This window comes from Poecilia reticulata, linkage group LG15, assembly GCF_000633615.1.
Source record: "Poecilia reticulata strain Guanapo linkage group LG15, Guppy_female_1.0+MT, whole genome shotgun sequence".
Taxonomy (NCBI): Eukaryota; Metazoa; Chordata; class Actinopteri; order Cyprinodontiformes; family Poeciliidae; genus Poecilia; species Poecilia reticulata.
In genome coordinates this window covers 25,753,213-25,768,717 of record NC_024345.1, presented here as the reverse complement: position 1 = coordinate 25,768,717, position 15,505 = coordinate 25,753,213, and the positions used below count along the sequence as shown (strand labels likewise).

Here is a 15,505-nt window from a genome sequence, read left to right as displayed (position 1 = left end):
AGATCACAATCTGACAATCTTAATGCTGTCAGATTGTGATTGACAGCGTTAAGACCCGCCTCCTAGCTCTGATTGGTTGTTTCTAGTTGACACTAGAAGCACTCGTAGAAGGAAGAGGAGATACATTTTTTGGGGATTATCTGTCTCATAATAAAAATCGATTGAAAACAAAGAATACTTGAGATTTGAGTTCATATACCACAAAAAAACTGAAGTTTAGCAGAAGGAAATTGTTCATGGGTATGAATTAAAATTTGGAGATAAAACAGTTACACATACTATAAGCATGAAGGGGGACGAAAAGACCCAGAGCTGGCCAGACTTTTGTTTGTTTTGTTTTGTTTGCTTAGCTGAAAGCAGCTTCAGATCAATGGGAGAAGTAAAACCTAACAAACTCCCACACAACTAAAAAATGAAGTCTTAATAAATGCTCAAATAAACTCTGTTGAGCTTAAAGCACTTAGTAAGTAGGACAGCGTTGTCTTGGCCAATCACATTTAATTGAGCTATGAGCCTAATTTTCTTTAGGATGATAAAGAAAGCTCTGTTTTTGCATTTAGACACCTGCTGCAATGCAAATTGATTAAAACATATAATGCGTTGGATTCAATAGAGGCAAGCCGAGACGTTGGGAGTCAACAGCCTCTTTGTGTCCAGCTGCGCTTCCTACTTCTGACTCTCACTTTTCTCCCTCCACTCATGCACACACCAAAAGCACAGAGGCACACTGACACTTTTGTGCCGCAAAGAGAGGAATCAGATAAGCATTGTCCATTTCACACACACTAAAAGAAGTTATTGTAGTTTGTCGTCTGAATGTGCAGACTCCATGTCTCGCAGCAATGTGTCAAGACGAGAAAATGGGCTAAGCAGCCGCAGCCCGCAGTGACTTCCATTGATGCAATCGTCCCATGTGACTGGAAGCAGAGGGCATAAACAGAATCCACTTTAGGATGTCAGGCTCAGAGAGTGACAACAAGCCGCCTCCTTTATGCCCAGGTTGGGCTCGGTAAGAGCGCCCGGTCCACTGGGACCGCAACACAAAAGCTCAAGTTCCACCCAGCTCCATTCATTAAAGTGGATCTGTAGATGTGGCTTCGGTCCCATAAAAGACTGAAGCAACCCAACCCTTCATCATAAGGACCAAATACCACAGCACCATCCACCATCTGGTGTGGTCGGTGTTGTTCTACAGGGAACCCTCAGGAGAGTAAAAGAGCCTGGCTGGTGAAAGGAGAAGGACTTGCTGGTGGTGTTACTGTATCCTCGCCATGATTCAGTTGCACAAAGACCGCTTTTCCCAGTAAAAGGGAAGGAAATGCCTAGGGGCTCATTCTGTCTGACTGTGTGTGTGCGTGTGTGTGTGTGTGTGTGTGTGTGTGTGTGTGTGCGTGTGTGCGTGTGTGTGTGTGTTCATGCGTGTGTTGGGACATCATCAACTTCTTGGCCTTTCAATGGCATGTCTCTGCTTCCTGTGAGGCTGTGAGCAAAAATAATTCGCCAGGAATCCTATCAGAAAGTAGATTGTCTTCCGATGCTTGATTCTCATCTCCTTTCTGCTCCGTCTGGGCTTTCTCCCATTGACTTGTATTTCTCTGGTGGAATTTCAACCGGACCAATCAGAAAACAGAAGGAGAAATTGTCAACGATGATGTAAACTAAAATTGTAGTCTGCCTGTAGTTTTAGTAAAATGTTCACTTGTTGGCTGCGCTTCCAGATATTGAATTAACATTAACGGTGGCCTCGTTAAGGTCAACACTTCTGGTAGTTTACAGTGTAGCTAATTTCTGGTAAGCTTCATAGCATCAAACTGGCGCATTGTAAATGTAACGGCTAATCAACTCCAGGTAGGGAGTAGGATTAAGGCCACTAGAAAAAAAAAAAGAAAAGAAAAACAATTGTGATTTCTTTTTCTCCTCAGAGTTCTAATTCTGTATCCAAATTGAATTAAATAACCAAACATTCTTAGATTAGATGTATGTCAGTTACGTTGTTAGCATATAAAAATAGTTATAGTAATCATCATGTAACTATTTTTCCCTTGTTGTAAGATTTGTAAACTTGCACTTTACCCACAATGAAAGCCTGTCCAAAATGTATTTGGTAGATTTGAACTTTAAGACTAGATTTGCCTGATGGTGCATAAACAACTTAATCAATTCTGATTCTGAGAAAAAAAGTCAGAATTTTTAATTATTTTTTTAAAATTGCCTGAATCCCTTTTGTATCAAGCAATCATTTCTCAATAGTCCAGACTCTCAGTATGAAGCAAGGTTTTTTTGTGTTTTTTTTTAACCATCCTAGTCAAAAAGCTCCAACAACTAAAAATCGAATCTGCTGCAGCAACAATTGATCCCCTCAGTAACTCTTTACTTTGGCGAAGTCTGAGAAAACGAAGCGTCACAGTTATTTACCTTTGGAGCTAGAAGAGGCCCTCATGTTAAACACTGCGTCCCTACTGGCTGCTGAAACAACAGAAGAATGCAGAGGATCTCATAAAAACAAACATTTGAGGAACAGGATCAGCGCACAAGCAGTCCTGCATGTCAGCAACCTCCTGAGAAGAAGCGCTGCTTGGCAGATGTGCGACGCCTTGGCGTTCGTGATGAAGAGCAGCAGGAAGAAAAGGGAAGTGAAATAAACCAAGAGTCTATCTGAAAACCAGCCAGCTTTATAAACAGGAAGCTTGAATATTACCCGTGAAAGTCCAGCATTAAAAATCTCTGTGGGTGTGAGGCTTAATGCCTGACTTCCTGTGTATTCCCGTGACGATCATGAACCAGCATAATGTGAAAAAAGTACGTAACTCTTTCAGTTGATGCTGTGGACACATATGTAGACGCTTTATGCTCCCTGTTTTATAAAATAAAACGTGTTCAGATAAAAGACAGCTTGGGAAGAAGTTTTTGCACTTTGGAATATAATCCCTAGTTATGATAAATATTTTCTCTTATATTTTAAAAAGTGTAACCAGTCGTTCACCAGAACCCTGAGGAAGATTATTATAATCTTTGACATTAAAAAAGTTTTAAAAATCCAACCTTTAATTTTAGTTCATTTATTCAGTGAGAGAGAAAAAGAGAGGTGCTACAATAAAATTGGCGCTGTGACAATTATTGGTAAACGTCCCTTTAAAATAAATGTAACAGCGATATCCATCCATTGTCCGGTGTTTATCCCCAATCATTGAGCAAAAAACCTTACACAGGTTGTAACAAAGAGAAACCTGTACAAAAATCCATGCACCAAAGTCAAGGGAAATTCAGACTAATCAAGTAACAGTCAGGATTGGAAACCAGACTTAGTTTCTGAAGTCAATCCAATTTCTGAGTATTTTCTAATTCACTATTTTCTGTTTCCTTGGTGTAGAAACATAAAGCAAAACAAAACCTAACTTATTTTAGACATTGACCATCAGGAGGAGGACCTATGTTTATGAAAAAGGCTCCAAAACTCACTATCAGAGAACTGTCTTCATTACAACTATTATAGCTTGTTTACGTCCCAATAGGTGGCGTAGAAGTGATGGCATAGGTTGCCAAACCATCACAAACCAAAGCGTGGAGCATTTAGAGCTGGTGCAAAGGTCTCTGAGACCAATATTGACATTTTCACAACAAAAAACAGTCCAGTTTGGTTTGGTGTGAAACAAAGAGTGAAAATGTGGAAAAACCACATCATCCCTACATCCCTACAAGCCAACAGGAGGCAGACAAGACAGCAATTTAATCATAACATTTTATAAAATTCAAAGTTTTGCAAAGCAAAAAACAACTGGCATAACTTAAGGTCACGGGGCATTTAGGTTGTGCAGCAGAATAAAGAGACAAAGAATAGCATCAAATCCACCTGTGAATAACTTTAAAAATAAGGTTTTAAAGCGGCCTACTCAAAGTCCAGACTGAAGACCTTTCAGAAAAGCTAATCATGCAAAAATAAATAAATAAATAATTAAAAATCCTCAAAAGTAAAGTAATTCTACAAAGAAGATTGGACCAAAATTTCTCCAAAGTCACATAAATCAACCATCGTCATTGGTCAGAACTCTGACGATGACTTTCAGCTGCCTGGTAATTATTTATTTTTTTCGCAGAGACAAGTAAATATACTATTGCAGTAATCTAGCCTAATGAAAAATAAAGACATGCACCAGGTTTTTTGTCATGTTTTGGCATGAATCCATTACCCTGGCCACGCTGTAAGACAACATAAACTCATTTAGTAGCAGACTTTTAGCCTTGTCAGTCTAGATCTTGATCTTGACCCCAAAATGTTGTTTTCTATGTTATTTACATTAAGCTGGAGGATATTCGGACCCATTCACTCTGTGAGTGTAATGGGTTCTGGAGATATAAAGCAAAGAGTTACGTACCTTTTTCACATCACTCTATTATACCGGATCTGTGAAAAAAAAAAAAAAGAAATAAAGCAGTTTCTTACCTTCAGTGCTTTCGCAGCGGTGATGCAGAGAGTTCAGGTGACAGTCGAGCCCCATCAGGCCGGCAAACATCTTTCCTTCAATTATATCAATAACTATAAAATGAAAGCTTTTCAGAAGTCCGATAATGACAGATCCTGCAGCAACAGAGTTGCATCCACCATGTTTTAGAAAAAGTGGAGCCAGGCGAACGGACTGATCTCATTTCCGCTGTGGAAACTAAACACGGGCTGCTTTTTAAAATTAATTCCTCTTCTAATTGTCGCGTGAAAGCGGGATTCTTCCATTTCAAAAAGCTTTTTAAATATAAGTATTAACAGCTGATCAGATCAGATTCTTACTTTTCCCCCCCTCTTCTGCTGAAAACGAACAAGTAGGTTCAGTTGCGCTTCAACAGGCGGAAAAAGAAAAGCTGCTTCTGTAGTCACGTTTCCTCAAGAGATTAAAAGCAGGAGGACAAAAAGAACTATCCAATATGGAGACATAACAGTGGATAGAAATCTACTTTGTCTTGTCAGATCGGTAATCGATCAGTAAATCCGTTAGTCGGTCGCGGTTGCGCGGTGCGTCATGCGCCCTGCGTCATGCGCCGTGTTGGAGCTCCTACGTGTTCAGGAATTCGACTCCAGACTCCTTCAGTCCGCCTCACAACTGCAGACACATTCCGGTGTTCTGACAATCTGTGCTACAACACGGCAGGACGGAGTAATGAGTAGCACATATAGTTAAAACACCTGTTTAAACATCGCAGCTGTTTGTGTTTATTCGTGCTTTATTTAAAAAGGCAGGCAATTAGGAAAGATCCAGCTGGGTCTGTCGTCTGAGTCATTTTGCCCAAGTCTGCTAAAAAATATTGACGATTCAAATACATTTCTGTTAACAAGGATAAATGTTGATGTCCGCGGGTTCCTCACATGTTTCATTGGTTAAGAGCTCAGGGGAAATCCATGGGAAAACCACCACAGAACAGAGGCTGGAGTCTTTTCATTTTCTTTCCCACACTTCCAAAGGCTCCTTTCATTCAGCCTGGCTGGCTGATGGACAACACTGCGAGATAAAAGCGGCTCAGTTCAGCACAGAGTGGAGGACGGAGCTGCTTTTATCAGGTTGCATGCGGACTGGGAGCGCCAGCATTAAACAGCTAATTCAGCAGGCAAATCAGCAAACGTCCTCTAAATGAACAGAGACTCATCATCAGATTTATTTATTTATTATTATTTTATTTATTTATTATCGCCAGTATGTTATTTCAAAAATAAACATACGACTTTGGTGGTAGTAGCAAAATAAACATGGAATGTGCTTTTCTAGTTTCTGATTTACTTAACGACTGCCACCAGATGGCAGTAAAGGACTTCTTTAAGTTTTTTCATATTTTGTCACAGGATTTTATTGGGGTTTTATTTAACAAACACAAATGTTTGTTAATGAAACAGGACATTATTATTATTATTATTATTATTATTATTATTATTATTATTATTATTATTATATCTGTATTTCTACCTGAGTGGATGAGGAACTGAAATGCTTGCTCCTAAATCTATCAGCTTTTTTGAGTTAATCAATATCAGCTTCTTCATCTGGTAAAACATACTCAAAACCTCTGGATTTGGTCACATTAAGTTTTTAAGAGTTATACTTATCAGCTTCCTTTTAGTTTTTACTCAATAATTTCTTTGTGTGTCAATTCTTTTTACCATTACGAGGAGAAATGTGCACAAAAATGCACATACAGTGGGTCTTTAATTATTTATGTAGCTCTACTGATTATATATATATGGCTTTTAAATTATAATGGAGTCTGCAGCTAGTATCAATATTGTCCAGGAGATGGCAGCATTAATATGTACAAGTTAACGCTGGAGCCTTCAAATTATTATCAATGTCAAGACCAAAATAAATATCTTCTGGATAATGTTGACGAATGTGAAACGTACTTTTGAAGAAATACACATCAGCTAATCACCATTATTTATCAAAAGCACATGTAGGCGGCGATGATTCTGGAAAAGATATGGAAAGGATTCAATAAGTTTCTTTAAATGTGAAGCTTCCTGATGACTATTTCCACTAAAACAATTAACAAAAATTTTGTTACTTTATCATCATTTTTGTTGACTTTTTAATGTTTTGAAGTAGCATTCTGGATAAATATGGACATTTACACATATTAAACCAGAGGAAATTTTGATTTTTAGCAAAAATAAATAAATGGACGTATTCAATGCCAAATCCATAGAAGAGATGGTACAGATCAAACAAAAACAAAAGTGTAATATATTCAAGTTAAAAATGTGCAGAAATCTGTTCTCACAAAACAGGTGACTTTAATATTTCTCTGCATGCTCTGAGCTTGAAGATAAAATGCAAATAAATGTGGTGGTTGTTTAAAGAAACAAGTGTGCTGAAGCAAGGGGTTTGTTTGTGTCTGCTGATGTACAAAGGTTGTTGTGAGCGTCCGATGGTCCAACCTGACCATCAGATTATCTGAGTGATAGAGAAGAAGAAGGCCACCGAGAAAATAAACAAAATGAATCAAAACGGCTGGAAGTCTGAAGGACAACAGAACTTTTATTCATGCTAAACAGCAGAATATTCAAAATTTCAACAAAGAAAAACAGATTTTCTACTCTATCAATGTTTGTGCTATGTTAACAAGCATGCTGAAAGAACGGTTCTCAAACCGCATTAAAAATGCAACACAATAAAACCGAACAAGGACACACCAAAGGTGATGAAGAGTGTTTCGCTAAACCACTCCTTCCTCTGTGTCCATGTGGGTGGTCCTGGTGCAGAACACGTCCGCCAGCATGTGCTTGGGGATCTCCGAACCGCGGACACGCAGGGTGTAGCAGGCGTCCTCCACTTTGCCCAGGCTCTGTCGGAGCGTGTGCAGCTTCTTGGAGACCTCGTAAGGCCCCGTGTTCCCGATGTAGGAGAAGCCGTCGTGGATCTGCCGCAGGAACTGGCTCAGCTGGAAGGGCGTGTCGATGTCGCCGTTGCCCACGCTGCCGATGCACAGCCGCATCAGCTCTCCCGTCAGGTCGGCCACGCCCAGCAGGTAGTCGGCCGGCGTCACCTGGAAGGTCAGGACGTGAGCTGACGACGGCGGGGCTTCGCCCGAGCCCTGAAAGTAAATAATATGCTGAAAAGAGATTTCAACTGCTTCACTAAAACTACTCGCACCACTTCAAGATTCATCAGAGTACGTTATGTGAGCTTTGACAGGGAACATTAGTGGATAGACATGTTATTTTGAGATGATGGCTTGTCAAACGTACTTTTGGATCTGCGTTGTCGGTTTTCATGAAGACGAGCTTCGCGTTTATCTCCTCCAGGCTGATAAGGCTGCGATGACGGATGTAGTGCAGGAAGGTGATGGCCTCCACATACTCCTGAATTCCTGAAGCACAAAATATAACAAATATAAATCAGCACAAGATGTTATAAAAAAAAAAAAAGTGCATCAAGTTATTTTATTTGTTGTACAGCAGAAATTAAATGATGCACAAAATGCCAACACCTGCTGCTTGTGCATTAAAGAGCACAGATGAAAATAATCATCTCGTTTCCTGCCTCTATTGTTTGATGAAATGGTGATGATTTTGTTTGTGGCGGCTAAGATGAACCCTCATTTGTTTTCAGCCCCTGAGTAAACAACAATCAAATAATTGCAGGACGGAAGATGTCGTGTCTGAAGTTTACTTTAGGAGCTGCAGTCGGGCTTCAAAGGCTCCGCCGCGCTGCGTCCATGTCGCTAACCGCGGCGTGGAGCAACAAGCAGGCAGGAGGGCCTCTTCACAGGGACATCGCACACAGGCAGACGACGTTTATTAATTTGAAACGTCGTCTGGATTTTATTTGGTGTTTCAGGGTAAAGAGGGTTTAAAAAAAATTGACCCTTTATTGATTTTTATTGTCTTCATAACTATAAGTTACTTTGAATTAGGGCTGAAATGATGAATCAGATTAACCAATTACTGTAATTACTAATTTCATAATCTATTAATCATTAGCTGGAGCATATATATATACTTTATTTTTAAAATAAGACATGCTCTACCCAGAACTCCTCAAGTTGCATAGCGTACGTCAGAGGGATCCTATCTTGTTGAATTTTAAGCAATAAAATGTTTATTTTCCTATCTAAAAAATAATTATGAATTATTTGTTTATTTGCATCTGTCAATATGTGTTACAGTACAGACACAACAAAACTCTTCCATTTTCACCAGAAATTGTTGTTGTGTAAACAGGGCCTAACTGGCGCAGCTGCAGTTTAAAGTTTCACCACTGAGCCTCATAACTGCTTAAATATAAAAATAAAAAAAAACAACGGCATGTGGAGAAAACTAGGTAAGCAGAAAATGTCACACGGCCAGTTTTAAAACATTTTCAGTGACATTTTCTCCTACTTCAATAAAATATGAATACAACTTATTGAGAAAAGAAGAATCAAATAGTTATGTTTTTTAAAGTTATGTAGCAATATTTTTACACAGTTGGTTTACCTGGACGCAAATCAGAAGTTAATCAGTTTTATCACGATATCACGACCAGTTTGGTAGTATTTCAGATATTTAAAACAAAATGGGTTTTTTTAAATCAATAATTATTAATATCGACTAATATGAAACACTTGTACTGTGATAAGTTTTTTTTAGCCATATCGTCCATTTGTAGACCAAACCTGCGAAGAAAAGTGGAATCTCTGATTGTGGACAGGATATTTGACATGAAAAGGTTACAAAAGCTTTGAGGCAAGCAGCCAGGGTTCAGTTCCTGAGTTTACTGCCTGAAGCTGTTTATGCTATCTGCTGTAAAGCGGCCATTACCTTTGGTCAATGAAATTCATAAACAATGACTAAGGGGAAAACAAACTGAAAATAGAGGAGATTTTATTGGCCCAGCATTTGGAAAAGTTGAGGTCTAAGTCTGCGTGGACTGCCTATTGGGATCTGATCGACAAAAATAGCTCTTTATACTTTATAAATACAGATTGTTTATTAATATATTGAGAAAAGTGAATACCTAGGTTTTATTTGATTAGCGCTGGACAACAGAGAGATTTGCTGAGAAGTAAGTGAATCATGGGAAAAGTGCATTTCTGTTTTCACAGCGTCATTACTGAGGTCGAGCTAAATAGCTTATCAAAGCGCTCCGTTATCAGTGGTAATTGTGTTTAAATTTAGCCACAATATCTCTGACAGTCCTTATAAAAAACAAACAAAAAAAAAAAACAAAAAAAAAAACAGACTCATTACATAAGCCTGGGGACTTCTAGAGCAAAGATTATCAGGGAAACCCATGATCTGAGCTCAGCCACCATCTAATAAGGTTAAAAAACTGAAACCAGTAATTGGTGGAAACTGCCACTGGTCACGTCGTGGACGAGACACCGCCGATTCCCTGAGTGGCCGCAATCTAAAAAACCCCGTCTAAGTTGCTAGATAACAGCTCACTCTCACTTCCAGCAATGTTTTTTCTCCAAACGCAGCAGACTTTATGTCTGCTTTCAAAAAACACCGGCACTGGTGTTAGTCAGAAAACAGCTTTATCGGAGGGTGTTGTCCGTTATACGCACAGCAGCATCAAGGTCACGTTATCTTTCACTTTAAAAAAACCTGGCGAGGATAAAAAATGGCCAAAGTATAAATAGACAATTCACTGAAATCATGCGTGTAGCGACACACAATACAGCACTCACCATACTCATTGCAAAAAGCTACTTTGCTGCCATTTTGTCCTACATAAATGTATTAAAACTACAGGGTTAATTTTTAAAACATTTTCAGTGACATTTTCTCCTAGTTCAATAAAATATGAATACAACTTATTGAGAAAAGAAGAATCAAATAGCCTTTTAAGTTATGTAGCAATATTTTTACACAGTTGGTTTACCAGGACGCAAATCAGAAGTTAATCAGATCAAAGTTTTATCACGATATTTTGTGATGATATTGTTATAACTATAAAAGTGATGATAATAACTATTTATTACCTATGTTTTAGGTAATTGTATTGCTGATAGCCACACAAATACAAATACTGTTTTTAAAAAACATATCCATTTGTATTACGCTTCTATAGTACACCAGTCACAAAAACAAGTGTGATTTGTATCATATTTTTAAATGAATTCGCATTTATTGATCGGTAAGGTCATTTTACTTATATAGCACATTATCAGCAACAAGGCAGTTCAGAGTGCTTTACATGAATTAGAAGGAAATACAAACAAAACAACAAAACCAAAAGAAAAACAAAAAGGTGAAGTACAAAGCTAAATATTGGTTCCTCATGTTTAAAAAGAAAAAGAATATGTAGCCAATAATTTAAAACCTAATAGGAGTTTATCTTAAGTTTGTTTTGGATTAGAGAGGTGTAAAGCTAAATGTTGGTCAAGTCTAGGAGCTATTTCTTTATTTTCAGTCAAATCTTAGAATTTAGATTATTTAGTTTATTTTTATTTGCTCATTTTCTAGTTAATTTATAATTAGAATTCTTGTTTAATTCTAGTTATTTAGAATGAGATTTTTGGCTAGTAATTCACTTAATTGGTTAATTAATTTCAGTTTGGGACATGGGAGTTTCACAGTATAAATACATAGGTTTTAAGTAGCTCTTTATGTACATGGGTGGTCACATGGTTTACTATCAGTCTACCCAGCTAGTCAATCAGTCGTCACTCCGCAGGTGAGATAATCAGGTAGCCAAATACGGCTCCTGTGAAGTTTGTACCATGCTTTACATGCAACTATGGAATAAAGAAAGAACTGCATTTTTCACTTTTTGATCTTTTTTGGAGCTGCATAAGCCAGAAACCCAGGGTGTATCAAGTGGCTATTTGAATCAAATTCACGTTTGATTTGTTCACTTTTAAGTTTCAAGTTTTTAGATTTTGGGATTTTCAGTTTTTGGACAAATAGTCACTACATTAAGTATAAAACCAAATGTTGGTTCCAGTTGTTCTGGGTTGCTAAGTAGATGGTACTTTCTAAGTTTGTTCTAGATTTGTAAAGTATAAAGAAAATGTATTAAAAAGTTTAGTTTTCACACAGTTTGTAACAGCTCACCTGGAGTGAAAGCTCTGTGAAACTGATAAATATCCTCTCCTCTGAGCTCCTCAGCAATTTGCCCAATCTTCTGCCTGACTCCATCCAGTTTGCTCTCGGCCTCATTCAAAACTCCCTCAGCATCCGGAACGCTTTACAGCCACAGAAAAACAAAGACCTGAATTATTTTAACTGGAAATCAGAGCTGGTATGTGGCACCATGCATGCAAACAGAACATTTGCATACAAACATAGTAGCTGTGATATGGAAAGAAAAAGTTAAATTAAGTATAGTCCCGATTCTGAGGAAATGTACAATTTCTCAATGTGCAAGAAGCAAATTAAAAATTTGCAAACAGGAATTCAAAATAAGTTTTTCAATAAAAAGAAAGAAAGTAATTTATCAGAAAAAAACCTAAACATACTTGGTCACTCTGTGCAGAAGAAAAATGCTCCTCTTGCTTTCGATGGTGATGTCTCTACTGATCTTAACGAGGCGCTCATATTTGTCGTGTCTGGTGTCGAGCTCCTGCTGGAAAACTTTAAAGACAGAAAGAAAGTTTTAATATTTTTTTAATGAAAGAGATTTAAACATTAAAAAGTGGAGTCAAACTGCTAAGGACGGACTTACCTTTAAAAGCAGCGATGACTGGCGAGGACGAATTGGCAAGCGCATCACGCTCCTGTGCAGCTTCAGCATTTCTCCGTGACCAGCCCTCACCTGACACCATGCAGAAATAAGCAATGATGGATGATGAACATTTTTAAAAATCAGAGTGGTTGTTAGATTGGGCAATTGTGGCTCTGTGGGTAGAGCAGTCGTCTTACGATCAGAAGGTTGTAGGTTCAATTCCAGCTTCCACCTGCCACACGTTGACGTGCCCTGGGGCAAGGGACTCAACCCCAAATTGCCTACCGATCAGTGTATAAATGAATGTGTCTTGAAGTGTAAAGTGCTTTTTGAGTGGTCAAAATGACTGGAAAAGCACTATAAAAGTTCCATCCATTTTCTTTTAATTATTATTATTCTAGACAGAGTTCAAATAAAACCTGACTGAAGAACTCAAATTTCCTCACTATTAGCAGCTTATCTGCTGATAGGCTCCACAAATTTGGAGGCATTTGTGCACACCTCGACCCCTTTCAACCTGAATCTATATGAAAGGGACCTGAATCTGGTGTTTTCTTTTTAATTTAACAGTGTAAATCTTTTGTTGCCCGTCTGGAGTTGGAATGACTAAGTTTTAGCTTTAACATGTGGCCAGTGAAGTCATCACCACAATAACAATGTGTGAAGTATTTAGGAGGCTATATTACCTCACTTGTCATGCATTCATGCTCTGTTATACTTTGAAAATTGGCAGGAACTCTCACTGCCCTTGATATATAATTTTGGGCCCGAGATGCTAAAGCTCGCAGAGAGTGGCTGGGATATAGTGACGGTGCAAATAACAGGAAATCTGAATGATCAGAAACAATACTGTCATAATAATAAACAACAATAACATTGCAGTTGCATGTTTTTCTAATATTGTAAAACACAAATCAACAAAAAGCACATCCCGGAAGCATTTCATTCATTCAAATAAAGTCTTATTACGAATAAAACTGTAGAATACAATCTGATTAATTTATTTATCTAGATTTTATTATTGGAGCATATGAATAAATACGGTTGAATATAAAACCCCAGAAGTTTAAGATATATAATCCAAAAACCTTATCATTGTTCCTTTCATTTTACAATTCTACACTGCTTAGAATTACACCAGACAAAAATAAACTAACAAACTTTGTGACTGTACCGACAAAAATAGGAGTGGGTGGATCAGGAGTGGGCAAAAGTGGTCCTCGAGGGCAGGCGTCCTGCAACTCTTAGATGTCTAAGAGTTGAATCACAGCTGAATCACCTCCTAAGTGTAGTCAGGTTCTCCAGAATCCTGCTAATGGCCTCATTATTTGACTCAGGTGTGTTGAAGTTGAGACACATCTAAACGTTGCAGGAGACCGGCCCTCGAGGAATAGAGTTGCCCACTCCTGGGGTAGATCCTTAATACTGAGCTGTCCATCCATCCATTTTCTTGACACCCTTGTCCCTCAGTGGGGTCTGGAGGGGTGCTGGTGCCCATCTCCAGCTAACGTTCCGGGCGAGAGGCTGGGTCACCCTGGACAGGTCGCCAGTCTGTCGCAGGGCAACACAGAGACACACAGGACACACAACCATGCACACACACATTCAAACCTAGAGGCAATTTAGACAGACCAATTAACCTGACAGTCATGTTTTTGGACTGTGGGAGGAAACCGGAGTACCCGGAGAAAACCCACGCATGCACAGGGAGAACATGCAAACTCCATGCAGAAAGACCGGGACCGGGAATCGAACCCAGAACCTTCTTGCTGTGCAGCCCTAATACTGAGCTAAAAAGCCACAATACAACAATAGGACAAACAGAAGTTAAACATTTATGGCTGAAGTTAGCTAGTGCATAAAAATGCATTCTAAAAAATGTGTCGTTAGCTAAACAAAACAGCTTATTCTGGGCAACTAATATAATTCGTCTGAAATTATAATTTGTATCTTGACTTACCTTCTCGCTTATTCATCCTTTTAGCGGTACAGTTTGTTTTTTTCCGTAAATTATAAAATCGGCTCTTTAGCTAGTGTTACTAGATTAGCTTTCTTTGGCAAGGTGCCGCAAACAAAATGCAGCCCGTAGTTTATTTCTGTATTTTTGGACAAAAAGACAAAACTCTACCTCATATTCACTACCATCTCCCAGGATTGATAAACATATAAAATAATCTCTGCGCAATAATTAGGCTCAATGTAGTCTTCTTGTTTCTTGATAGCAGGCATCCGTGAGGTAACCTCGGGGCTTCTGCGCTGTTTACATGCGTAACAGAAAGGGTGGCGTGGTGCATCATGGGAAATGTAGTAAGTGACGTGCGATCCCCCACCGCTACCTGCAGTTAGTTCTGTATTTCTTAATTTATTTAATCTTTAAACATTGATTCTGTACATTTCTCCACTGCTCGGCTCACAACTGAGAAACCTTTTATTTTGTCAAATCAAAAACAGAAAATGTATAAAATTATTTATACCCCAAACAGATTACCGTCTAAAAATTATTTTTAGTTCACAATGAGACAGACAGCTCTGAAACGATAATAAACTAATGCAGAAACGTATACGACTTCAAGGAAGAGTTGTAAAGTAAGAAAGTAACATGTATACTTACGTACATTTTTCAAGTATCTGTACTTTACTTGATTTATCTTACTGACGTCTTTTTTACTTTTACTCCCTACATTTTAAGAGAAATATCTCTACTTTCTACTCCTTACATTTTCACATATGGCTTTACTTCCAGGACGAAAAAAAATGACGCAGTCATATCAAATCGGAAAAAAGACCAGATTTATAGTTGATGCGTTGAACCGGGCGCGCCGGATGTTGATATTGTTATGAACGTTGACACTGTGTTATTACAAACACGTTTTATGGTTCCAAGATTTGCAGACTTGCAATCAAATTCATAATTCGTGTAAGGTTGTTTCCAATGTTTATCTTCGAAGCTTAACGTTGTCCGCAATGTTAAACTTTATCCACTAATATTTATCTTTATGGATCGTTATGCATTGAGTGTTATCCTGGCTGTTTAATGCCATCCGGGATTTTTAACTTTATCTCCAATAACATTGTGGGGTTTTTGTTCATTCCACTTTTTTAAAAATTAAAATAGGACGTCAATTACACACATGCTGTTCTCAGTAATCAATGTGAAGATTTGTTGGCATTTCATTAATTAGCACATTTTTAAAATATGATTATTCTGTTCTAACAAAAGGAGTAATCTAAATAAACCTAATTTATTTAGTAAAATATTGGTTGTAGGCTAATGCATTTGTCAAAATTTGCAGTTAGCTATATATTATTGTGTTATCCATGAGTTGAATGCTTTGCATATTGATGCATTCCAGTCGGACTTCCAGGACTTACATTGA

At 38.2% G+C, this 15,505-nt stretch overlaps 2 protein-coding genes across 6 annotated transcripts in view; both read right to left on the bottom strand.

Moving 5' to 3' along the window:
- Positions 1-5,273, bottom strand: part of disc1 (DISC1 scaffold protein) — a 54,249-nt gene extending 48,976 nt beyond the window's left edge. For 2 of the 5 annotated variants that reach the window (XR_001777323.1, XR_001777324.1), the window contains exons 1-2: positions 4,442-5,272; positions 2,416-2,466 (exon numbers count right to left, since the gene is read on the bottom strand). Coding sequence is in view for 3 of the 5 variants with exons in the window: in XM_017308864.1 (XP_017164353.1) it covers positions 2,416-2,466; positions 4,442-4,511 (121 nt within the window). In the remaining 2 variants the exon portion in view is untranslated. Of the gene's footprint in view, positions 1-2,415; positions 2,467-4,441 lie in introns of all 5 variants that reach the window. The other 3 variants (XM_017308864.1, XM_017308863.1, XM_008430239.2) reach the window with 3 other exon arrangements.
- A 1,720-nt stretch (positions 5,274-6,993) lies between these two features.
- Positions 6,994-14,450, bottom strand: tsnax (translin-associated factor X). The gene is made up of 6 exons (XM_008430240.2): positions 14,089-14,450; positions 12,129-12,218; positions 11,923-12,037; positions 11,519-11,649; positions 7,724-7,845; positions 6,994-7,569 (listed from the first exon to the last, which is right to left on the bottom strand). Exons 1-6 carry the CDS (start codon positions 14,102-14,104, stop codon positions 7,192-7,194), a joined length of 852 nt encoding a protein of 283 aa, XP_008428462.1. The 5' UTR covers positions 14,105-14,450; the 3' UTR covers positions 6,994-7,191.
- Between the last annotated feature and the right edge of the window lie 1,055 nt (positions 14,451-15,505).